The 25,007-nt window shown below is 51.1% G+C and overlaps 1 protein-coding gene across 1 annotated transcript in view; it reads right to left on the bottom strand.

Annotated features, from left to right (window-relative positions):
• Positions 1-25,007, bottom strand: part of alg9 (ALG9 alpha-1,2-mannosyltransferase) — a 225,862-nt gene that overhangs the window by 127,272 nt on the left and 73,583 nt on the right. The window contains exons 7-8 of the mRNA XM_072283805.1: positions 21,025-21,172; positions 11,918-12,047 (exon numbers count right to left, since the gene is read on the bottom strand). Of these exons, the coding sequence (XP_072139906.1) occupies positions 11,918-12,047; positions 21,025-21,172 (278 nt within the window). The remainder of the gene's footprint in view (positions 1-11,917; positions 12,048-21,024; positions 21,173-25,007) is intronic.

The raw sequence follows: 25,007 nt of genomic DNA, 5'->3' as shown, positions 1-25,007 counted from the left end.
ATGTCCTCTTCTCATTGTGACCATCAGGGAGGGGGTAATGGAGATACATCCATCATTACTGACCCTCATCACCCAGGACATGTCCTCTTCTCATTGTGACCATCAGGGAGGAGGTAATGGAGATACATCCATCATTACTGACCCCCATCACCCAGGACATGTCCTCTTCTTACTGCTGCCATCAGGGAGGAGGTACAGAAGCCTGAAGACACACACTCAGCGATTCAGGAACAGCTTCTTCCCCTCCGCCATCCGATTCCTAAATGGACATTGAACCCTTGGACACGACCTATTTCTTTTAATTTTTAGCTTTGCACTTCTTATTTTAACAATTATATATATATATGATATAAATATTATATTTATTTATTATTTGATAGTAATAGGCATCCGTTAGTCTCATGAGACCATGGATTTGCGCCTTGGAAGGTCTCCAGGGCACAAGCCTGGGCAAGGTTGTATGGAAGACCGGTAGTTGCCCAGGTTGCAAGTCTCCCCTCTCCACGACACCGATGTTGTCCAAGGGAAGGGCACTAGGACCCATACAGCCTGGCACCAGTGTCGTCGCAGAGCAATGTGTGGTTAAGCGCCTTGCTCAAGGACACAACACGCAACACGCTGCCTTGGCTGGGGCTCAAACTCACGACCTTCAGGTCGCTAGTCCAATGCCTTAACCACTTGGTCACGTGCCCACACAAACAAGGAACACACACACACACACACACACACACACACACACACACACGTTCTTTCTCCTTTTTCTCCCTCTGTCCCTCTCACTATACCCCTTGCCCATCCTCAGGGTTTCCCCCCTCCCACTTTTCCTTCTCCCCGGACCTCCTGTCCCATGATCGTCTCGTATCCCTTTTGCCTATCACCTGTCCAGCTCTTGGCTCCATCCCTCCCCCTCCTGTCTTCTCCTATCATTTTGGATCTCCCCCTCCCCCTCCCACTTTCAAATCTCTTACTAGCTCTTCTCTCAGTTAGTCCTGATGAAGGGTCTCGGCCCGAAACGTCGACTGCACCTCTTCCTAGAGATGCTGCCTGGCCTGCTGCGTTCACCAGCAACTTTTACGTGGGTTGCTTGAATTTCCAGCATCTGCAGATTTCCTCGTGCTAAGTGCTCTGTTCAGTAACACTGATGTAGCTACCGAAGAATATCAAACACATTAATGAAACATCCTGTGGTCTGCAGTCCTTCAGACTGGCTTTCCGATCTAGTCTGTTTCAGTGGACAAATGTCTCTCCAACAAGAAAAGTGGGGCTGACTTCCACCAAGGATCAGAAACGTGAACAGCTACGACACTGGCGGGCATTAATAAATGAGTGAAAATAGTTGGGTTTCTCTCAATTTGGCCCCAGTTATCCCATAAGGCAGTAGGAGAAGACTTTGGCCATTCAGCCCATCGAGTCTGCTCCACCATTCCATCATGGCTGATTTATTATCCCTCTCAATCCCAGCCTCCTGCTTTCTCCCTGCAACCTTTGACTCATCAAGAACCCATTAACCTCTGCTTTAATTACACCCAATGACTCGGCGTGCACAGCCAGCTGTGGCAACGAATTCCATAGATTTTCCATTCTCCGTTCCAAATGGACGTCCTTCTATTCTGAGGCGGTGCCCTCTGGTCCTAGACTCCCCCACTATAGGAAACATCCTCTCCACATCCACTCTATCTGTGTCCTCTGGTCCTAGACTCCCCCACTACAGGAAAAATCCTCTCCACACCCACTCTATCTGTGCCCTCTGGTCCTAGACTCCCCCACTATAGGAAACATCCTCTCCACACCCACTCTACCTGTGCCCTCTGGTCCTAGACTCCCCCACTATAGGAAACGTCCTCTCCACACCCACTCTATCTGTGCCCTCTGGTCCTAGACTCCCCCACTATAGGAAACATCCTCTCCACACCCACTCTATCTGTGCCCTCTGGTCCTAGACTCCCCCACTACAGGAAACATCCTCTCCACACCCACTCTATCTGTGCCCTCTGGTCCTAGACTCCCCACTATAGGAAACATCCTCTCCACATCCACTCTATCTGTGCCCTCTGGTCCTAGACTCCCCCACTATAGGAAACATCCTGTCGACACCCACTCTATCTGTGCCCTCTGGTCCTAGTCTCCCCCACTATAGGAAACATCCTCTCCACACCCACTCTACCTGTGCCCTCTGGTCCTAGACTCCCCCACTATAGGAAACGTCCTCTCCACACCCACTCTATCTGTGCCCTCTGGTCCTAGACTCCCCCACTATAGGAAACGTCCTCTCCACACCCACTCTATCTGTGCCCCCTGGTTCTAGACTCCCTTACTACAAGAAACATCCTGTCCACATCCACTCTATCTGTGCCCTCTGGTCCTAGACTCCACCACTATAGGAAACGTCCTCTCCACACGCACTCTATCTGTGTCCTCTGGTCCTAGTCTCCCCCACTATAGGAAACATCCTCTCCACACCCACTCTATCTGTGCCCTCTGGTCCTAGACTCCCCCACTACAGGAAACATCCTCTCCACACCCACTCTATCTGTGCCCTCTGGTCCGAGACTCCCCCACTATAGGAAACATCCTGTCGACACCCACTCTATCTGTGCCCTCTGGTCCTAGACTCTCCCACTACAGGAAACATCCTCTCCACACCCACTCTATCTGTGCCCTGTGGTCCTAGTCTCCCCACTACAGGAAACATCCTCTCCACATCCACTCTATCTATGTCCTCTGGTCCTAGACTCCCCCACTATAGGAAACATCCTCTCCACACCCATTCTATCTGTGCCCTCTGATCCTAGACTCCCACACTACAGGAAACATCCTCTCCACATCCACTCTATCTGTGTCCTCTGGTCCCAGACTCCCCCACTACAGGAGACATCCTCTCCACACCCACTCTATCTGTGCCCTGTGGTCCTAGTCTCCCCGACTATAAGAAACATCCTCTCCACACCCACTCTATCTGTGCCCTCTGGTCCTAGACTCCCCCATTATAGGAAACATCCTCTCCACATCCACTCTATCTGTGCCCTCTGGTCCCAGACTCCCCCACTATAGGAAACATCCTCTCCACACCCACTCTATCTGTGCCCTGTGGTCCTAGTCTCCCCTACTACAGGAGACATCCTCTCCACACCCACTCTATCTGTGCCCTGTGGTCTTAGTCTCCACCACTATAGGAAACATCCTCTCCACACCCACTCTACCTGTGCCCTCTGGTCCTAGACTCCCCCACTATAGGAAACATCCTGTCGACACCCACTCTATCTGTGCCCTGTGGTCCTAGTCTCCCCCACTATAGGAAACATCCTCTCCACACCCACTCTATCTGTGTCCTCTGGTCCTAGACTCCCCACTATAGGAAACATCCTCTCCACACCCACTCTATCTGTGCCCTCTGATCCTAGAATCCCCCACTATAGGAAACATCCTCTCCACACCCACTCTATCTGTGTCCTCTGGTCCTAGACTCCCCACTATAGGAAACATCCTCTCCACACCCACTCTACCTGTGCCCTCTGGTCCTAGACTCCCCCACTACAGGAAACATCCTCTCCACACGTACTCTATCTGTGTCCTCTGGTCCTAGTCTCCCCCACTATAGGAAACATCCTCTCCACACCCACTCTATCTGTGCCCTCTGGTCCTTGACTCCCCCACTACAGGAAACATCCTCTCCACACCCACTCTATCTGTGCCCTCTGGTCCTAGACTCCCCACTATAGGAAACATCCTCTCCACATCCACTCTATCTGTGCCCCCTGGTTCTAGACTCCCTTACTACAAGAAACATCCTGTCCACATCCACTCTATCTGTGCCCTCTGGTCCTAGACTCCACCACTATAGGAAACGTCCTCTCCACACGCACTCTATCTGTGTCCTCTGGTCCTAGTCTCCCCCACTATAGGAAACATCCTCTCCACACCCACTCTATCTGTGCCCTCTGGTCCTAGACTCCCCCACTATAGGAAACATCCTGTCGACACCCACTCTATCTGTGCCCTCTGGTCCTAGACTCTCCCACTACAGGAAACATCCTCTCCACACCCACTCTATCTGTGCCCTGTGGTCCTAGTCTCCCCACTACAGGAAACATCCTCTCCACACCCACTCTATCTGTGCCCTCTGATCCTAGACTCCCCTACTACAGGAGACATCCTCTCCACACCCACTCTATCTGTGCCCTGTGGTCCTAGTCTCCCCCACTATAAGAAACATCCTCTCCACACCCACTCTATCTGTGCCCTCTGGTCCTAGACTCCCCCATTATAGGAAACATCCTCTCCACATCCACTCTATCTGTGCCCTCTGGTCCCAGACTCCCCCACTATAGGAAACATCCTCTCCACACCCACTCTATCTGTGCCCTGTGGTCCTAGTCTCCCCTACTACAGGAGACATCCTCTCCACACCCACTCTATCTGTGCCCTGTGGTCCTAGTCTCCACCACTATAGGAAACATCCTCTCCACACCCACTCTACCTGTGCCCTCTGGTCCTAGACTCCCCCACTATAGGAAACATCCTCTCCACACCCACTCTATCTGTGTCCTCTGGTCCTAGACTCCCCACTATTGGAAACATCCTCTCCACACCCACTCTACCTGTGCCCTCTGGTCCTAGACTCCCCTACTACAGGAGACATCCTCTCCACACCCACTCTATCTGTGCCCTGTGGTCCTAGACTCCCCCACTATAGGAAACATCCTCTCCACACCCACTCTACCTGTGCCCTCTGGTCCTAGACTCCCCTACTACAGGAGACATCCTCTCCACACCCACTCTATCTGTGCCCTGTGGTCCTAGACTCCCCCACTATAGGAAACATCCTCTCCACACCCACTCTATCTGTGCCCTCTGGTCCTAGACTCCCCCCACTATAGGAAACATCCTGTCGACACCCACTCTACCTGTGCCCTCTGGTCCTAGACTCCCCCACTATAGGAAACATCCTCTTCACACCCACTCTACTTTGGCCTTTCAGTGTTCCATAACTTTCAATGAGCCCCCCCCCCCAAGTTCTTCTAAACTCCAGCAAGTACAGGCCCAAATCCATCAAGACACCCCTCACATGTTAACCCTTTCATTTCCGGGATCATACTCGCGAGTCCTCGCTCTCCAACGTCAGCCCATCCTTTCTTTGACAGGCAGAAGGGCCTGTTTCTGGACTGCACGTTTCTATACGGGGCCCGATAATGCTCACAATACTGAACTACAGCCCACCATTCCACTGAAGTTAAGACGAGCAGAAAAAGGAACAAACTGTGTGAGAAGGAGCGTGCACCGGACTTTAGATACAACACCGAGTCATGTCATCTGCAGAAATTCTCTGATGACTCGGCAACAGTTGGGTGTATAAAGGGACGGCGGGAGGATGAATACAGGGCCCTGGTGGAGGACTTTGTCAAATGGTGCAGGTGAATCATCTGCAGCTCAACATCAGTGAGACAAAGAAGATGGTGATGGACTTCAGGAAGACTGAGCCTGCACTGCTCCCTGTTACTATTGATGGTGAGGACGTGGATGTGGTGAGGACCTACAAGTACCTGGGGATGCACCTGGACGACAGACTTGAGTGCAGCACCAACACAGAGGCTGTGTACAAGAAGGGCCAGAGTCGCCTCGACTTCCTGAGGAGACTGAGGTCCTTCGGAGTGTGCAGGCCTCTCCTTCACATGCTCTACCAGTCTGTTGTCGCCGGTACAATCTTCCATGCGGTGGTGTGCTGGGGCAATGGTATCAACACCGGGTGATGCCAACAGGCTCAGTAAACTGATTAGAAAGGCTGGCTCTGTTATAGGAGTCAAACCGGACACACTGGAGGCTGTGGTGGAACAAAGGACCCTCCGGAAAACCCTGGCAATTCTGGACAATGTTTCTCACCCTCTGCATGCCACCTTGGCTGAACAGAAGAGAACTTTTAGTCATGGACTGAGACAACTGGGCTGCTCCAAAGAGCGATAAATGAGGTCATTCTTACCCTCGGCCATTAGGCTCTATAATGAGTCAAACTATAGCCGGGGGAGTGATAACCCCCTCCTGTTAGACTGTTATTAACCAGAGCTCTGTTTATCACACCCTGCTATCACAGATACCCTGTGCATTTCTTATCTGGACGGTGTGAATTTGCACCCATTGCTGTATAAAATTACGGTTAATTCCTGCACTACCATCTTATCAGTGTGAACTTGTATATCTTGTAATCTTTGGCTTGTAAATCTTGTACATCTTATTTTACTTCTCTTCGAACCTGTGCACTTGTCCTGCTACTGTGACACTGTAATTTCCTTTGGGATCAATAAAGCATCTATCTCTCTATGTGTCTGTACAAACTCAGTGAGCTGGATGCCGAGACTGACGTCAGGAGATTTTGCTGCTAAAGATATTCCTCTGCGGACTGCGAGGTGCTTGTAAATGTCAGTTCCTCCAGTGTCAGACGAGAAACGGCGCGGGAGCCCTGCCAAAATACAAGCGGTTGCAGATGCTGGGGATCTGAAAGGTATCTGAGAAGTCAAGTGGTGTTCAGCAGGTCTGTGCAGACAGACAGAGATAATGATTCCCTCTCCGCCAGTGTGCTGGACTCAATCAGAATCGGCTGCCCTTGCCCACCGTGCTGGGTTCTTGCTTCATCAGTGCCTCACCAGGAATGCCCAGCTTACGTCAAGCTGCTCTCCATCGACCACAGCTTGGCATTCAATCCTTTCTTAGAAGTTTGAGAAGATTCGGCACGTCATCCAGAACTCTGACCAACTTCTGCAGATGTGTGGGGGAGAGTATATTGACCGGCTGCATCACAGCCCTGGTAATGGGAACACCAATGCCCTTGTATGGAAAATCCTACAAAAAGTAGTGTATATTACCCCTCAACCATCAGGAAGGAGGTACAGGAGCCTCAGGTCCCACAGCACCAGGTTCAGGAACAGTTATTACCCCTCAACCATCAGGAAGGAGGTACAGGAACCTCAGGACCCACATCACCAGGTTCAGGGACAGTTATTACCCCTCAACCATCAGGAAGGAGGTACAGGAGCCTCAGGACCCACACCACCAGGTTCAGGGACAGTTATTACCCCTCAACCATCAGGAAGGAGGTACAGGAGCCTCAGGACCCACACCACCAGGTTCAGGAACAGTTATTGCCCCCTCAACCATCAGGAAGGAGGTACAGGAGCCTCAGGACCCACACCACCAGGTTCAGGAACAGTTATTACCCCTCAACCATCAGGAAGGAGGTACAGGAGCCTCAGGACCCACACCACCAGGTTCAGGAACAGTTATTGCCCCCTCAACCATCAGGAAGGAGGTACAGGAGCCTCAGGACCCACATCACCAGGTTCAGGAACAGTTATTACCCCTCAACCATCAGGAAGGAGGTACAGGAGCCTCAGGTTCCACACCACCAGGTTCATGGACAGTTATTACCCCTCAACCATCAGGAAGGAGGTACAGAAGCCTCAGGACCCACAGCACCAGGTTCAGGGACAGTTATTACCTCTCAACCATTAGGAAGGAGGTACAGGATCCTCAGGACCCTCACTACCAGGTTCAGGGGCAGTTATTACCCCTCAACCATCAGGAAGGAGGTACAGGAGCCTCAGGACCCACATCACCAGGTTCAGGGACAGTTATTACCCCTCAACCATCAGGAAGGAGGTACAGGAGTCTCATGACCCACACCACCAGGCTCAGGGACAGTTATTACCCCTCAACCATCAGGAAGGAGGTACAGGAGCCTCAGGACCCACACAACCAGGTTCAGGAACAGTTATTACTGTTCACTTCAGTTGCCCATCACCAAACCGTTCCCACAACCTCTGGACTCACTTTCAAGGACCCTTCATCTAATGTTCTCAATATTTATAGCTTATTTATTATCATTGATAATAATTTATTAAAGAAGGATATAATGTTGAGGCTTTATAAGGTACTGGCGAGGCCTCACTTGGAGTATTGGGCCCCTCATCTTCGAAAGGAAGCTCTGACGTTGGAGAAGGTTCAAAGGACGTTCGCGAGATTGTTCCCGGGACGGAAAGGCTCGTCACGGGAAGAGCGTTTGATGCCTCTGGGCCTGTACTCACTGGAATTCAGAAAAACGAGGGGTGACCTCATTGAAACCTATCGAATGTTGAAAGGCCTTCACAGAGTGGGTGTGGAGAGGATGTTTCCTGCGGTGGGGGAGTCTAGGACCAGAGGACACAGCCTCAGAATAGAGGGGCGACCTTTCAGAACGGAGATCAGGTGGAATTTCTTTAGCCAGGGAGAGGTGAATCTGCGCAATTCTTTGCCACAGGTGCCTGTGGGGTGCACAGCGTCGTGTCTTTTTAAGGCAGATTGGTCAGGTCATGAAGGGTTACGGGGAGAAGGCAAGAGACTGAGGGCTGAGGGAAAATGGATCAGCCGTGACGAAATGGCAGGGCAGGCTTGATGGGCCGAATGGCCCACATGCCTTACGGAAGGAGCCAAAAGGACATCACTCCTCCTCACACGGAACCAAGTGAGGGTGGGGAAGGAGCGGCCGGTGGAGGTCTGGTCTACTGCAGAGGGGAACTGTACAGAGGCCTGATTACATGTGCTCTGCTGATCGCCCGCAGTAAACACCGGAGGCCAGGATGGAGTCGCCAGGATTCCGGTCAAGAGGGCACCAGCGAACAATTCCTCAGGTGGCATCTTCCAGAGAGCGAAGCTCTTAAATCGTTCCACTTTTTCCTATGCCTTCTGCTCGCTCTTTTTTCCCTCTTTGGGTCCTGCCTGGGTTCGGGAAACCGCTCGGGGCCTGCGGCCTGCAGCTTGGGGCCCAATCGAAGGAACCAGCTGTGGCCGGAGAGCCGCCTCGTGTAGACCAAGAGACGAGGACCTGAAGGGCCAGGCCACTTGAAGAACAGGATGCGGGGGTCACGAGTGACTCCCTCTCGAAGCAGCAAGGAAGACTGAAGCACTGAGGTGAATACTTCGGAGGGCGGAGCAAAGTTAAGATGGCGCCGAACGGCGACTCCTTTCCTTGCGTCTTCAGAAGCTGTTCTGTTTCTATCTTCAATATCTCTTTTCTTCCCTTTCCAAGGTTCTTTTGAAGACCCTGACCTGGAGTCCAACACTGACTTTGGTTCTTTGCGGTAGAGGGTCCCGCTCTCCGAGCCTCGCGGCCGGCCGCTTTTTGATAACCCAAGGACGGGGGATGAAGGACTAGCAAGCCTTCGGGGAGCCGGATTTTCATGGCTCTGGAGACGGGCGGATTGTAGGCCAGTGGCCCTGACTGAGGCGTCGCGGGAGGACACAGAACATCGGGAGCAACGTGCCCAGAGACCTGAGCCTTTCCGGGGCCGAATCTCCGGGAGCAGAGCTCCGAAAAATCAACAGATTTGCAAGCTTTGCTCCCTTTTATTTTTGCGTGCTGGGGGATGGAGGGAGGAGTTCGCACATGGTCTATCTGTACTTCATGGCATTTACTGGGGCCAAATCTCCGGGAGCAGAGCTCCGAAAAATCAACAGACTTTGAACACCGTAAATGAGCGAGTTGTTTTGTTATGTCTCCCCTCTCGCTGTGAAATGGGGACACCTCTTTCTCCCTTATTAGGGAGAGAGAGAGAGAGCCTGTGGGATGTCGAATTACCAGGTGAACGAGTAGTCTTTGGGGTACTGCAAATCTGTGCCTTTATTGATGCTTTGCTGCAAGCGTGAGTGCTCGGTGGGGGGCGCTGATGCTTTCTTGCTGGTGGGAGAGGGGCATCATTGCTTTGCTACTGCTTGTGCGTGGGAGGGGGGAGCCGGGGTGGTCTTTGGGGTTCTAACGTTTAACTGTCATTCATTCTTTGGGGAACTCCTCTGTTTTCGTGGATGTTTGCGAAGAAAAAGAATTTCAGGATGTTATTGTATACATTTCTCTGACATTAGGGAGCGAGGGTGTCGGAGATTGTTACTGTCACTGTTTCTTTCTGCGAGGGCGGGTGGGTGTTGAGGATATGATGCTACTGTTGCGATTTTTTTCCCGGCGTTATAAGGGGAGGGCAGAAATTTTGGGGTCTGCAAGCTTTGCTCCCTTTTATTTTTGCGTGCCGGGGGATGGTGGGAGGAGTTCACACGTGATCTATCTGTATTTCATGGCTATCTGGAGAAGACAAGTATCAGAGTTGTGTTGTACATGCTTACTTTGACAACACTATGAAACCCTTGAAACTCTGAACGTGAAGAGAACTTATCGAAACATTTAAGGCTTTGAGAGCCCAGGGGACTGGAAATATTCAGCAGGTGGGAGGGCCAGGCAAGTCAGGGGTGAATACAAGCACTTAGTGTGTGGCTAGCGGAGGGGGAAGTCATCTTTTCACCTGAGCGAATTATTTCTGAACGATACCACCCACATATGTCAGGCGTGCTCAGAGCGCGTCTGACACGGGATCATTGGTACGGATCTCGAGACAGTTTTGTTACCATAGCTACACCAGACAGGAAAGAGAGTCACAGAGAGCACGGCAGGACTAAAAACAGGCCCTTTGGCCCATCTAGTCCATGCCGAACTATTAATCTGCCCAGTCCCATCAAACTGCACTGGGACCATAGCCAACCCCCATACCCCACCCATCCATGTACCTACCCAAACTTCTCTTAAATTTTGTCACCGACCCTATGCCCACCACCTCGGCTGGAGATTGGTTCCAGATCTCCTGCGTTAATCCTCAGCCATTCTACTTAATAAGACCATAAGACATAGGAGCAGAATTAGGCCATTTGGCCCATCGAGTCTGCTCCGCCAATTCAATCATGGCTAATCTTTTTTTTCCTATCTCCTCCTCAGCCCCAGTTCCCGGCCTTCTCCCCGTAACCTTTGATGCCGTGTCCAATCAAGAACCTATTCTCGCGTGTATTTTCTCCAATATTAATCATATTTGTGACAGATGGAATACTGAGCCGGCCACTTTAACTCATATGTATCGGACTTGTGTAAAGCTACATAACTTTTGGAGAGATGTTTTTAAAACACTATCAAGAGCTTTGGATCTGGATATACAACCTCACTTGCTTATGGCAATTTTTGGGATTATCCCATCGGAAGCAGGAAATATTCCTGTTTCCGCTCAACGTATGATAGCCTTTTTGACCTTCCTGGCTAGGACAGCCATTTTATTGATGTGGAAGGATTCTAATCCACCTACGGTCTTTTATTGGCTCTCCTCCATTATGTCCTGTTTAAGTTCAGAGAAAATAAGAAGTCGGACATTTGATACGTCCTTTAAATTTGAGCAAATATGGCGTCCTTTTATCCAATATTTTCATTTAATTTTATTTATTACTCTTTCAATCTTTTTTTTTTGAAGTTTTAGAATTGATCAGAAAGTCTTTCTTTTTTGGTCATATCCTCAAAATGGTCTGCCCAGTCCCTTTTTTTTTGTTTTTTTTATATAGTGTAGTGGTTTTTTTTTCTTTTCATTCAAAACCCGATTTTTTTTCCTTTCTTTTCATAGACTGGTAAGAGAAGAATTGTTATTTTTATTATTTTATGATATATTTTATACTAGTTTAACAATATCTATGATTTTGACAATGTCTATCTTAATCTTGGTTTATATTGTTACTGATATATATATTTGAACTAATTCTCCTCTTGATTGTATTCATGCTTTCTTTCCATCAATAAAAAGATTAATAAAGAAAGAACCTATCAACCTCTGATTTAAGTGCACCCAACGACCCACCTTCCATAGCTGTGTGTGGCAACAAATTCCACAAATCCACCACCCTTTGGCTAAAGACATCTCTGTTTTGAAAGGGATTCCTCTATCCTGAGGCTGTGCCCTCTTGTCCTAGACTCCCCCACCATGGGAAACATCCAAACCACATGTGCTCTGTCCAGGTCCTTCAACATTCGAAAGGTTTCAATGAGATCCCCCCCCACCCCCCATCCTTCTGATAAACACACACAACAGCCACTTACGTATCGCGAGGGCTCTTCGCGGTTTTGGTCGTTCATGTCCGTGGGATGGATCCGAGTTGCTTTTCGCCCCTTGGCGAAGGGCTTTGGCAGCTGCCCTCGGAACTCCGAAGCGACAAACTGAAGCTGCCAGCTGTGGGAGAAGGAAGGACACGGGTCTTCATTCTGCTCTTCGAAGAATCAACGCCAACAGCTTTACTTCTCCTCTGTTATTGCAGCCGGTACTAGTTGCCCAGAGATAATTACTCTTTCGGCACGGACTATCCCAAGCCTGGGCTGCGAAAGGAGGAGGGTTGGGCACAGGGCTCCCCACCACCCCCCCGTTAAAAACCCAGCACTACAGAAACACCAACAGAAGCTCCTACGAACTCATCCCTGGGAGAGGAAGGACATGTCAAGAAGACAGGCTACGCCTAGGGAAAATTGAAAGAGCGGCCCAGGACAGGGGTCTCTGGCGAGCCTCAGTTGGTGGTCTGTGCCCCGGTAGGGGTGATGGCCTGAAGCAGAAGGCGGCGGCAGCACGGCGACACGGATACAGGAACATGGAGGGACAAGCAACATACTGGAGGAAGTCGGACGGTTGAGCAGTATCAGCGCGGGAGGGGAGGGAGGCGGAATTGTCGATGTTCTGGGTCGAAACCCCGCGTTAGAACCCTGCAGGTGATTTATTACTCTGTAAGGCAAACACATCAAGGGCATATCTACAGAAAGGCGCCGGCAAAGGGACCAGTGACATCGTGAAGGATCCCACCCACCCTGCTCACGGACTGTCTGTCCCACTCCCATCGGGGAGGAGGCTACGTAGCGTCCACACCAGGACCGTGAAGGATCCCACCCACCCTGCTCACGGACAGTCTGTCCCACTCCCATCGGGGAGGAGGCTACGTAGCGTCCACACCAGGGCCATGAAGGATCCCTCCCACCCTGCTCACGGACTGTCTGTCCCACTCCCATCGGGGAGGAGGCTACGTAGCATCCACACCAGGACTGTGAAGGATCCCTCCCACCCTGCTCACGGACTGTCTGTCCCACTCCCATCGGGGAGGAGGCTACGTAGCATCCACACCACGACACACCAGACTCAAAAACAGTGACTTTCCCCAAGCAGTGAGTCTGAACAACACCTCCACCCACTAACCCACCCCTCCACACCCCAAACCCCCACTACTTTATCATTTCCTGTCAGAGTCACCTTCTGTACAGACACTCCTGTGCCCAGTGTCACTTTATGGACAGACAATCAATCTGTGTATATAAACTATCTTATGTATCTTTTATTACTGTTGTGTCCTTTATCTCATTGTGTGTTTCTTGTGCTGCATCGGATCTGGAGTAACAATTATTTCGTTCTCCTTTGTGTACAGGAAATGGACATGAAACGTCTTGAGACCACGATGGTGCTTTGCCAGTCACTGGATGGACAAGGGACAGGTGGGTTATCGAGCCGACAATCTTCTCTCTCAACCCAACAGGTTTAACCTCTGACCACGCTGCTCTCATACCATCAGCGGGAATTTTACGCTGGGTCTCCGATGCGGGGTAAACCGAGAACATCTTTCTTTCTAAGATTCAGGGGAAGAAATAAGGCTCTCACCGAGCCGCAAATGACACAGATGTGGAAAGGAGGGTTTTGACTTTGAGGTGTGAAGAGATGCCAAACAAACATCAACTGCACTTGTTCCTTGTTACATACACTTGTTAGGGTGCATTCTCCAGTTATCTTATAAGGTAACCGTAGCCTTCAGCCAGGAGCAGATGTCATCAGGTGGTTCCCAACCTTCACAGAGTGTTTCGACCCTTAACCACGACACTCTCCAGTTGGTGGGCCGGCAGTGATGGCCAAATCACTGCCCATCTGCTCCTGGCTTCCAGTTCCCCTCCTCTCGCCTACTCCAAATCCAACAAGAAGCTCGTTCTGCCTCTTCCCCCATCCTACGAGCTGCTTGCTTTTTCCCTCCTTTTGTCTGACAACAACCGCCATGCTGATTTGGCTGGGAAACCTCTGCAGCCGATCTCCACAGGGAACAACCATGCCTGCTATCCCTTGTATTTACACTCCTGCACTAAGGGCTAGTGCTTCAAGGCCTTTCTCTCATGGGCCTCTTCCCATCCCTCCTCCCATGGCACAGTCAGCTCAACCAGAATTATTTTCCTGTCTTCGGTTGACCACAGTACAATGTCCAGGCGTAGGGTTGTGTGTACCACATCCGGGAACTGCAGCCTCCTTCCCACATCGACCCTCATCTCCCAGGACCTGGCCATTAGCAGCAGATTGGGCTTTGGTTGTTTGGTTACAAAAGGCCTGGCTCCCTCTTTGATGAAGGTGATGGCCTTCCTCAAATCTGTGCCAGCCGTCCTCTTCTTGCATCTCTCCCGCTCTAGTGTGTCAGCAAGAGCCAGAAGCACCTTATCATGGCGCCACCTATACCGTCCTTGAGTTAGAGCTGTTTTACACCCGGACAGGATATGAGCCAGTGTCCTCTTTTGACCACAGAGCTTACAGTCTGCACATGCGCTTCCAACGTGGAATAGACGGGAAGCCATAGGAGCAGAATGAGGCCATTCAGCCCGTCGAGACTGCTCCACTATTCCATCACAGCTGATTTATTATCCCTCTCAACCCCATTCTCCGTCCTCCCCTCCCCCCCGTAACCTCGGACCCCCTAACTCATCAAGGATCTATCGACCTCTGCTTTAAATATACCCAGTGACTGGGCCTCCAAGTCATCCTGCGGAGAACTTCCCAGGTGGGAGGAGGGAGAAGATGGCGGCGCGTGCGGCCTCTCCGGTGAACGATATCTGTAATCTGTCAAGTAGGGGACCGTGCACAATTCTGATTTGATGGAGACGGACGTGAGAGTACGGAGGAACATCTGGAGAAACTTCTGAAATGCCCGCTTCGCTGCCGCTGCTACTGTGTGGTAACCGGAATCTCCGGATCAGAAGGTCCCGAAATCCTTGGCTTTGAGTGTTTCAGCGGCCGGGGGGAGGTCGAAGGCACTCGGCAGAGGATGGCGCTCGGGAGGCTGTATCGGAGGGGCTGGTCGGAAGCTCGAAGTTTTCGGACGGATGGACTCAGTGTCGGCTGTGGTCGGCTGCTTCCAAGGCATCGGCAAGTTAACGGTGCCTGGAGGTTTATGGCAGGGAGTTTCTCCCTTTTGCCGCCTGCTATCGGGGACTCGGGAGTCGATCAACTCAGGGACTTTGAGACTTTTTTTTTTACCGTGCCCATGGTCTGTTCTTCATCAAATTATGGTATTGCTTTGCACTGCTGTAACTATATGTTATAATTATGTGGTTCTGTCAGTGTTAGTCTTTGGTTTGTCCTGTTTTCTGTGATATCACTCCAGAGAAACATTGTATCATTTCTTATTGCATGTATGCATTTCTAAATGACAATAAAAGAGGACTGAGTGTCCTCATAATCTAAACTTTACCGACAGCAATCATGCACATTACAAGCGCACATTTGTACAAATATTCAAAGAAAAGTTAGAAAGAATAAAAACTAAGTTTGAACTCTTACTCTCACCTAGTCCCACCGACTTGCACTCAGTCCATAACCCTCCATTCCTTTCCTGTCCACATATCCATCCAATTTAACTTTAAATGACAACATCGAGCCTGCCTCAACCACTTCTGCTGGAAGCTCGTTCCACACAGCTACCACTCTCTGAGTAAAGAAGTTCCCCCTCATGTTACCCCTAAACTTTTGCCCTTTAACTCTCAACTCATGTCCTCTTGTTTGTATTTCCCCCACTCTCAAAGGAAAAAGCCTATCCACATCAACTCTATCTATCCCCCTCATAATTTTAAATACCTCTATCAAGTCCCCCCTCAACCTTCTACGCTCCAAAGAATAAAGACCCAACTTGTTCAACCTTTCTCTGTAACTTAGGAGATGAAACCCAGGTAACATTCTAGTAAATCTTCTCTGTACTCTCTCGATTTTGTTGACATCTTTCCTATAATTTGGTGACCAGAACTATACACAATACTGCAAATTTGGCCTCACCAATGCTTTGTATAATTTCAACGTTACATCCCAACTCCTATACTCAATGCTCTGATTTATAAAGGCCAGCAAACCAAAAGCTCTCTTCACCACCCTATCCACATGAGATCCCACCTTCAGGGAAGTATGCACCATTATTCCTAGATCCCTCTGTTCTACTGCATTCTTCAGTGCCCTACCATTTACCATGTATGTCCTATTTTCAAGTCAAGTCAAGTCACCTTTTATTGCCATTTCAACCACAACTGCTGGTACAGAACATAGTAAAAATGAGACAATGTTTTTCAGGACCATGGTGCTACATGAACAATACAAAAACTACACTAGACTACAGACCTACCCAGGACTGCATAAAGTGCACAAAACAGTGCAGGCACTACTATAAACAAGACAATAGGCACAGTAGAGGGCAGTAGGTTGGTGTCAGTCCAGGCTCTGGGTATTGAGGAGTCTGATGACTTGAGGGAAGAAACTGTTACGTAGTCTGGTCGTGAGAGCCCGAATGCTTCGGTGCCTTTTTCCAGATGGCAGGAGGGAGAAGAGTTTGTATGAGGGGTGCGTGGGGTCCTTCACAATGCTGTTTGCTTTGCGGATGCAGCGTGTGGTGTAAATGTCTGTAATGGCAGGAAGAGAGGCCCCGATTGACCTTCTCAGTTGACCTCACTATCCGCTGCAGGGTCTAGCGACCTGAGACGGTGCAATTTCCGAACCAGGCAGTGATGCAGCTGCTCAGGATGCTCTCAATACAACCTCTGCAGAATGTGGTGAGGATGGGGGGTGGGAGGTGGACTTTTCTCAGCCTTCGCAGAAAGTAGAGACGCTGCTGGGCTTTCTTTGCTATGGAGCTGGTGTTGGGGGACCAGGTGAGATTCTCCGTCAGGTGAACACCAAGAAATTTGATGCTCTTAACGATTTTGATTAGCTCTACCAAAATGTAGCACCTCAAATTTATCAGCATTAAACTCCATCTGCCATCTTTCAGCCCACTCTTCTAACTGGCCTAAATCTCTCTGCAAGCTTTGAAAACCTACTTCATTATCCACAACTCCACCTATCTTAGTATCATCTGCATACTTACTCATCCAATTGACCACCCCATCATCCAGATCATTAATGTATATGACAAACAACAATGGAGCCAGTACAGATCCCTGAGGAACAACCACTAGTCACCAGCCTCCAAGCTCCTGCAGTCAGTACAGTGATTTATGGAGGCCAGTGTGCCAAAAGCTGTCTTAATGACCCTATCAACCTGTGATGCTGCTCTCAGTGAATTATGGACTCGTATTCTCAGATCCCTCTGTTCTACTGCATTCTTCAATGCCCTACCATTTGCCATTTACCATTACACTGTAGTTTCCTCAATAAGGATATGGAAGATATGGGGTTTACTGCTGTAGGTTAGCAAGATAAGGGAGGGGGATTGGTAACACTCCAGGGCAGGGGTTCCCAACCTGTTTTAAGCCACGGACAAATACCATTCAGCAAGGTGTCCGTGAACCCCAGGTTCAAACCCCTGCACTAGGGCATCTTGTTATCAAGGACCAGGAGACATTGAAACCCTTGATATGTTCCCCAGGACCTGATGGGATCTACCTATATAGATAGATACTTCATCGATCCCACAGAAAATTACAGTGTCACAGTCTCATTACAAGCGCACAGATGTACAAATATTCGAAGAGAAGTTAGAAAGAATAAAAGCTAAGTTTCTACAAACAGTCTAACAGGAGGGGTGATCATCACTCCCCCGGCTATTGGTTGACTCATTATAGAGCCTAGTGGCCGAGGGTAAGAATGGCCTCATTTATTGCTCTTTGGAACAGCGCAGTTGTCTAGTCTGTTACTAAAAGTGCTCCTCTGTTCAGCCAAGGTGGCACGCAGAGGGTGACAAACATTGTCCAGAATTGCCATGATTTTCCGTCGGGTCCTTTGTTCCACCACAGCCTCCAGTGTGTCCGGTTTGACTCCTATAACAGAGCCAGCCTTTCCAATCAGTTTACCGAGCCTGTTGGCATCACCCGGTGTTGATACCATTGCCCCAGCACACCACCGCGTGGAAGATTGTACCGGTGACAACAGACTGGTAGAACGTGTGAAGGAGAGGCCTGCACACTCCGAAGGTCCTCAGTCTCCTCAGGAAATCGAGACGAGTCTGGCCCTTCTTGTACACGGCCTCTGTGTTGGTGCTCCACTCGAGTCTGTCATCCAGGTGCACCCCCAGGTACTAGCAGGTACTAGCATCCACCGTCCTCACCATCAATAGTAACAGGGAGCAGTGCAGGCTCAGTCTTCCTAAAGTCCATCACCATCTCCTGATGCTGAGCTGCAGATGATTCAGCTTGCACAGTTTGACAAAATCTATCTCAGTTTAGTAAGGGTTAAGACAGAAGTCAACTGAGGACCTAATGAAGATCTCTGTGACCGCGGAGGACGGGAGAATATCTGACGTTGCTGCCTCTGTTTAAGGGCAGCCGAGACAAACTGGGGAATTATCGGCCAGTGGTGGGGCAATTACTGAAGTGGACTCCTGGGCGAAGATTCGACTCGCATCTGGAGAAGCACGGGCCTGCGTTTGCTTAGCGACACGGCGCCAAGTTGGCCGTTCCGGCCCTTCGAGCAGCGCCTGACAAACCCGAATGACCCTCACCTAATCTCGGGACAATTTACAACAACTAATTCACCCACCCAGTACGACTTCCGGCTGCGGGAGGAAACCGGAGGAACTGGGGGGAAGAAAAGAAGGGGACTCGCATTCCCTGGGGATGACGTACAGAATGACACCGGATCTGGAATTCCGAACTCCCAGAACACCACCGGTTGGCGCAGTGTCACGTCAGCCACTGCACTACTGTGGCGTCTGCATTAGGGATAGTCAATGTGGCAAAATGCAGGGAAAGGGGGGATACAGATCACGGGCTGGCAGAGGGGTTTAGTTTAATCCGGTGTTGTGTTCAGCACAGACATGACAGGCTGAAGGGCCTGTTCTATTCTGTCCTATGTCCCTCGCCACTTGGACATGCTCTCTCCTCGCTGCGGCCATCAGGAAGGAGGTACAGGAGCCTCAGGACCCACACCACCAGGTTCAGGGACAGTTATTACCCCTCAACCATCAGGAACGAGGTACAGGAGCCTCAGGACCCACACCACCAGGTTCAGGGACAGTTATTACCCCTCAACCATCAGGAACGAGGTACAGGAGCCTCAGGACCCACACCACCAGGTTCAGGGACAGTTATTACCCCTCAACCATCAGGAAGGAGGTACAGGAGCCTCAGGACCCACACCACCAGGTTCAGGAACAGTTATTACCCCTCAACCATCAGGAAGGAGGTACAGGAGCCTCAGGACCCACACCACCAGGTTCAGGAACAGTTATTACCCCTCAATCATCAGGAAGGAGGTACAGGAGTCTCAGGACCCACACCACCAGGTTCAGGAACAGTTATTACCCCTCAACCATCAGGAAGGAGGTACAGGAGCCTCAGGACCCACACCACCAGGTTCAGGAACTGTTATTACCCCTCAACCATCAGGAAGGAGGTACAGGAGCCTCAGGACACACACCACCAGGTTCAGGAACAGTTATTACCCCTCAACCATCAGGAAGGAGGTACAGGAGCCTCAGGACCCACACTACCAGGTTCAGGAACAGTTATTACCCCTCAACCATCAGGAAGGAGGTACGGGAGCCTCAGGACCCACACCACCAGGTTCAGGGACAGTTATTACCCCTCAACCATCAGGAAGGAGGTACGGGAGCCTCAGGACCCACACCACCAGGTTCAGGGACAGTTATTACCCCTCAACCAGTGGGGATAACTTCACTCTCCCCCCAACACTGAACTGATTCCCCAAGCCGTCACTCATGTTGGAATATTATTGCTGTCATGGTGCAGTTTGTCCTTCCTTGCACGCTGGGCTGTTTGTCCGTCTTAGCTTTCTGCGTAGTTTTTCGATTATGTTTCTTTGTATCTACTGTGAATGCCCACAAGAGAACGGTTCTCAGGTTGTATACAGTCCCATATACAACCATGGGGTGGGGCCACGGTAGTGTAGCGGTTAGCAGAACGCTTTATAGTACAGGCGACCCAGGTTTGCTTCCCCCTGCTGCCTGTAAGAACGTTTGTACGTTCTCCCCACCCCGCGACCGCGTGGGTTTCCTCCAGGTGCTCCGGTTTCCTCCCACAGTCCAGAGACGTACCGGTCGGTGGGGTATTTGGTTAGTTGGTAAATTGACCTGTGATTAGGCTGGTCACTGTGGCTCAAACAGCAGGAAGGGCCTATTCCATGGTCTATTATATGTAGGCAGAGACATGGGAACAGAGACAGAAAGAGAGAGAGAGAGAGAGAGAGAGAGAGAGAGAGAGAGAGAGAGAAGGAGAGAGAGATAGTGAAGGGAGAGAGTTAGAGAAAGAGGGAGATAGAGAAAGGGGAGAGAGAGGAGAGAGAGGAAGAGAGAGAGTGGGGAGAGAGGGAGAGAGAGGGGGTAGAGAGAGAGAGAAGAGAGGGGGAGAGGGGTAGAGAAGAGAGGGGGAGAGAGAGGGAGTGGAGAGAAAGAGAGAGGGGGTAGAGGGAGAGAGAAGAGAGAGGGAGAGAGGGAGAGAGAGGGGTAGAGGGAGAGAGAGGGTTAGAGAGAGAGAGAAGAGACAGGGGGAGAGGGGTAGAGAAGAGAGGGAGAGAGAGAGAGGGGGAGAGAAAGAGAGAGGGAGAGAGAGAGGAGAGGGAGAGAGAGGGAGGGGGAGAGAAAGAGAGAGGGAGAGAGAGAGGAGAGGGAGAGAGAGTGGAGAGAGAGAGGGGGGGAGGGGAGAGAGTGTAGAGTGAGAAGGGGAGAGAGGGTGGAGGGAGAAAAAGAGGACAGAGGAGAGAGAAAAAGGGGGAGAGGGGGAGAAAGAGGAGGGAGAGGGGAAAAGGGAGAGAGAAACAGAGAGAGAGAGAGAGAGGGAGAGACACAGAAACAGAGAGAGAGAGAGGGGATAGAAGGACAGATAAAGAGATAAACGTGTGAACTTTGATAATAAACTCCCCTCGAACTCACGCGGGCCTGCATTCGACAGGAGAGGTACAGTGTACGGGAAATGCAAAAGCGGCTTACTTGTCAGGTAAGAGAAAGCTGCTGGGGAAACGATACCACTCCTTGCCAACGCAAACGTTAACTGGCCTTCCCTCGGGAACCGTATGGGCGCTTGGGTCAGTGGCGATCCGGTGGAACTCTGGGTAAAGATCAAGGGGTGCGTGGTAACCTGTAAAGCACACAGAGAGACAACACTTTGGAATTTCCTTGCCAGATTTGTTATAAACTTTCTCCCTAATGTCCTAAATAGGGACTGATATAGCAGTCCAACACTAAGGCTTCTTGCCAGTTAGTGGTTATACAATAGTTGAGGAGATTTCACCAAAGACTCTGGTCAATTTCGACACATATGCAGTAGAATATAAAAGCAAGGATGCAATGTTGAGGCTTTATAAAGCACTGGCCAGGCCTCACTCAGAGTATGGTGAGCAGTTTTGGGCCCCTTATCTAAGAAGAGATGTTCTGACATTCGAGAGGGTTCGAAGGAGGTTCATGAAAGCGATTCCGAGATTGAAAGGCTTGTCACGTGAGGAGCGTTTGGTGGCTCTGGGCCTGTACTCACTGGAGTTCAGAAGAATGAGTGGGAGGCCTCATCGAAACCTATCGAATGGTGAAAGGCCTCGACAGAGTGGATGTGCAGAGGATGGCGGGGCAGTATAGGACCGGGGGACACAGCCTTTGGTTTGTCCTGTTTTCTGTGATATCACTCTGGAGAAACCTGGTATCATTTCTTAATGCATGTATGCATTTCTAAATGACAATAAGAGGACTGGGTGTCCTCATAGTCTAATGAATGACCCCCACCACCCAGGACGTGCCCTCTTCTCATTGCTACCGTCAGGGAGGAGGTACAGGAGCCTGAAGACACACACACTCAGCGAGTCAGGAATAGTTGCTTCCCCTCTGCCGTCCAATTCCTGAATGGACATCGAACCGGTGAACACCCCCTCAGAATTACGCTCTCCTTTTGCGCTAATAATTTATATTTATATATATATTTGCACCTCACCCCCCCCCACCAGGACTGTGTGCTGAGCCCACTGCTGTACACCCTGCCCACGCACCATTGCACGGCCAAAGAGACAAGCAATCTCTCTACTTCTCTAACTTCCGCTAAGGCCCCAGCTCCCCCTCGTACCCCATCTGTTACTTATTTTTATTCACACATTCTTTTTCTCTCTCTCCTTTTTCTCCCTCTGTCCCTCTGAATATACCCCTTGCCCATCCTCTGGGTCCCCCCCCCCCCGTCTTTCTTCCCGGACCTCCTGTCCCATGATCCTCTCGTATCCCCTTTTGCCTATCACCTGTCCAGCTCTTGGCTCCATCCCTCCCCCTCCTGTCTTCTTCTATCATTTCGGATCTCCCCCTCCCCTTCCCACTTTCAAATCTCTTACTAGCTCTTCCTTCAGTCAGTCCTGACGAAGGGTCTCGGCCCAAAACATCGACTGTACCTCTTCCTAGAGATGCTGCCTGGCCTGCTGCGCTCACCAGCAACCTTGATGTGTGTTGCTTGAATTTCCAGGAGTCCTGACGAAGGGTCTCGGCCTGAAACGTTGACTGTACCTCTTCCTACAGATGCTGCCTGGCCTGCTGCGTTCACCAGCAACTTTGATGTGAGCCACATTAAGCAATCTCATTGCCGAGTTCACCCATGGCACGACGGTGTTGGGGCTTATCACCGATGACCGGGGGCGGGGGCCTACTGAGAGGAGGCGTGCAGACCTCGAGGCCCGGTGCCAGGCAAATTACCTCCTCCTCAATGTCAACAAGACAAAGCAGATGGTTATCAACATCTGGGGGGTGGGGGGGGAGGGAATTCGCACCTCTCACACCCCACCATTCGGCCCATCGAGTCTGCCCCACCATTTCATCATGGCTGATCCATTTTCCCCTCTCGCCAGACCCAGTCTCCTGCCTTCTCCTCGTAACCTTTGATGCCCCACTCACCATGAACGCATCAATCTCTGCGTTAAGTACACTCGATGACCCGGCCCGCCCCCGCCCCCCACGGCCACCTGTGCCAACGGATTCCACAGATTGACCACCCGCTCTGTGGGCGCGTGGCCGAGTGGTGAAGGCGTTCGTCTAGTGATCTGAAGGTCGCTGGTTCGAGCCTCAGCTGTGGCAGCGTGTTTGTGCCCTTGAGCAAGGCACTTAACCACACATTGCTCTAGTCTGTGCGAGGAGTGACGCCCCACACAGACTTCCAATCTGCGCCTTGTAAGGCATGAAAATGCCTGACGCAGACCTCTCATGGTCTGAGTCGACGTTCCCTCCCTCCCCTCCGGCTAAAGAAATTTCTCCTCGTCCCTGTTCTCAAGTGAAGTCCCTCTATTCTGGTCTGAGACTGCCCCCCGCCCCCCGCAACTTTAGGAACCATCCTCTCCAAGCCCATACTGTCTCGGCCTTTCAATGTTCCATGGGTTTGAACAAGCTTCCCTCTCCTTCATTCTACTAAACTCCGATGAGTACGGGCACCGAGCCATCACACCCCTCCATACATTAACTCTTTCATTCCCAACATCGTTATCCCGACACTCCTCTGGACCCTCTGCAACGTCAGCACATCCTTTCTTCGAGAAGGCTGCTCCAAGTGCAGTCTGACCAGTGCCAAGTAAAGGCTCCAGTATGGCATCCTAGCTTTTGTACTCTAGTCCTCTCGAAACGAATGCCAATACCTGCCACCAACTCACCACCGACGACACAGCAGTGGGAACTGTGAGCAGTTCCAATCTCCTGGGAGTGCACATCTCTCGCGGTCCCAGAACCCACCCTGCACGGTCAGGAAAGCCCACCAACGCCTCTGCCCTCTGAGGAGAACTGGACTCCGCACATCTATACTCACATCATTCTATGGAATCGCGGCAGAGAGCACCCGGACGAGCTGCATCACTGCACGGGATGGAGGCCGCGCGGCGGCGGACAGGGAGCGCTCGACAACGGGGAGTCAAAACTGCCCAACTTATCACCGTTGCCAGCCGACCCAGCAGCAGGGACAAGTGCACAGAAAGGTGCCGGGGAGTATCATTGTGAAGGATCCCACCCACTCTGCTCACGGACTGTCTGTCCCACTCCCATCGGGGAGGAGGCTACGTAGCACCCACACCAGGACCGTGAAGGATCCCACCCACCCTGCTCACAGACTGTCTGTCCCACTCCCATCGGGGAGGAGGCTACGTAGCACCCACACCAGGACCGTGATGGATCCCACCCACCCTGCTCACAGACTGTCCGTCCCACTCCCATCGGGGAGGAGGCTACATAGCATCCACACCAGGACCGTGAAGGGTCCCACCCACCCTGCTCACGGACTGTCTGTCCCACTCCCATCGGGGAGGAGGTTACGTAGCATCCACACCAGGACCCACCAGACTCGAAAACAGTGACTTTCCCCAATCAGTGAGTCTGATCAACACCTCCACCCACTAACCCACCCCTCCACACCCCCCAAACCACCACTACTTTATCATTTCCTGTCAGACACTCCTGTGCCCAGCATCACTTTATGGATAGACAATCAATCTGTGTACATCAGCTATCTCGTGTATTTATATGTATTGTGAAACACCTGAAATACTTACAGGTGTCCGTGTCCGGAGCGAGATTAGTGGGGAGGGACGAATGGACAGGGGAACCGCGGAGGGAGCGATCCCTGCGGAAAGCCGGTGGGGGGGGGGAGTGGGGGTGGAGAAGGTAAAGTTCGAGCATCCGCGGCTTTTCATACGTGTGACGGAACCTGAGACGCTTTCCTCCGGTTGTCCTTTCAGGCCGAGCAGGCGATGAGGCCCAGCAGCAGCGTCTTGCTGGTGGGAGAGGGGAATTTCTCCTTCGCTGCTTCCCTGTGTGACCGTGTGTCAAGGGACACCCGGATCGTGGCTACTTGCTACGAGAGTGGGAGAGTCTAGGACCAGAGGGTACAGATAGAGTGGGTGTGGAGAGGATGTTTCCTATGGTGGGGGGGAGTCTAGGACCAGAGGACACAGATAGAGTGGGTGTGGAGAGGA

The sequence above is a fragment of the Mobula birostris genome, chromosome 20 (genome assembly GCF_030028105.1).
Source record: "Mobula birostris isolate sMobBir1 chromosome 20, sMobBir1.hap1, whole genome shotgun sequence".
NCBI classification, from domain to species: Eukaryota; Metazoa; Chordata; class Chondrichthyes; order Myliobatiformes; family Myliobatidae; genus Mobula; species Mobula birostris.
The sequence above is the reverse complement of the archived record's forward strand: the minus strand, read 5'-3'. Positions and strand labels throughout refer to the sequence as shown.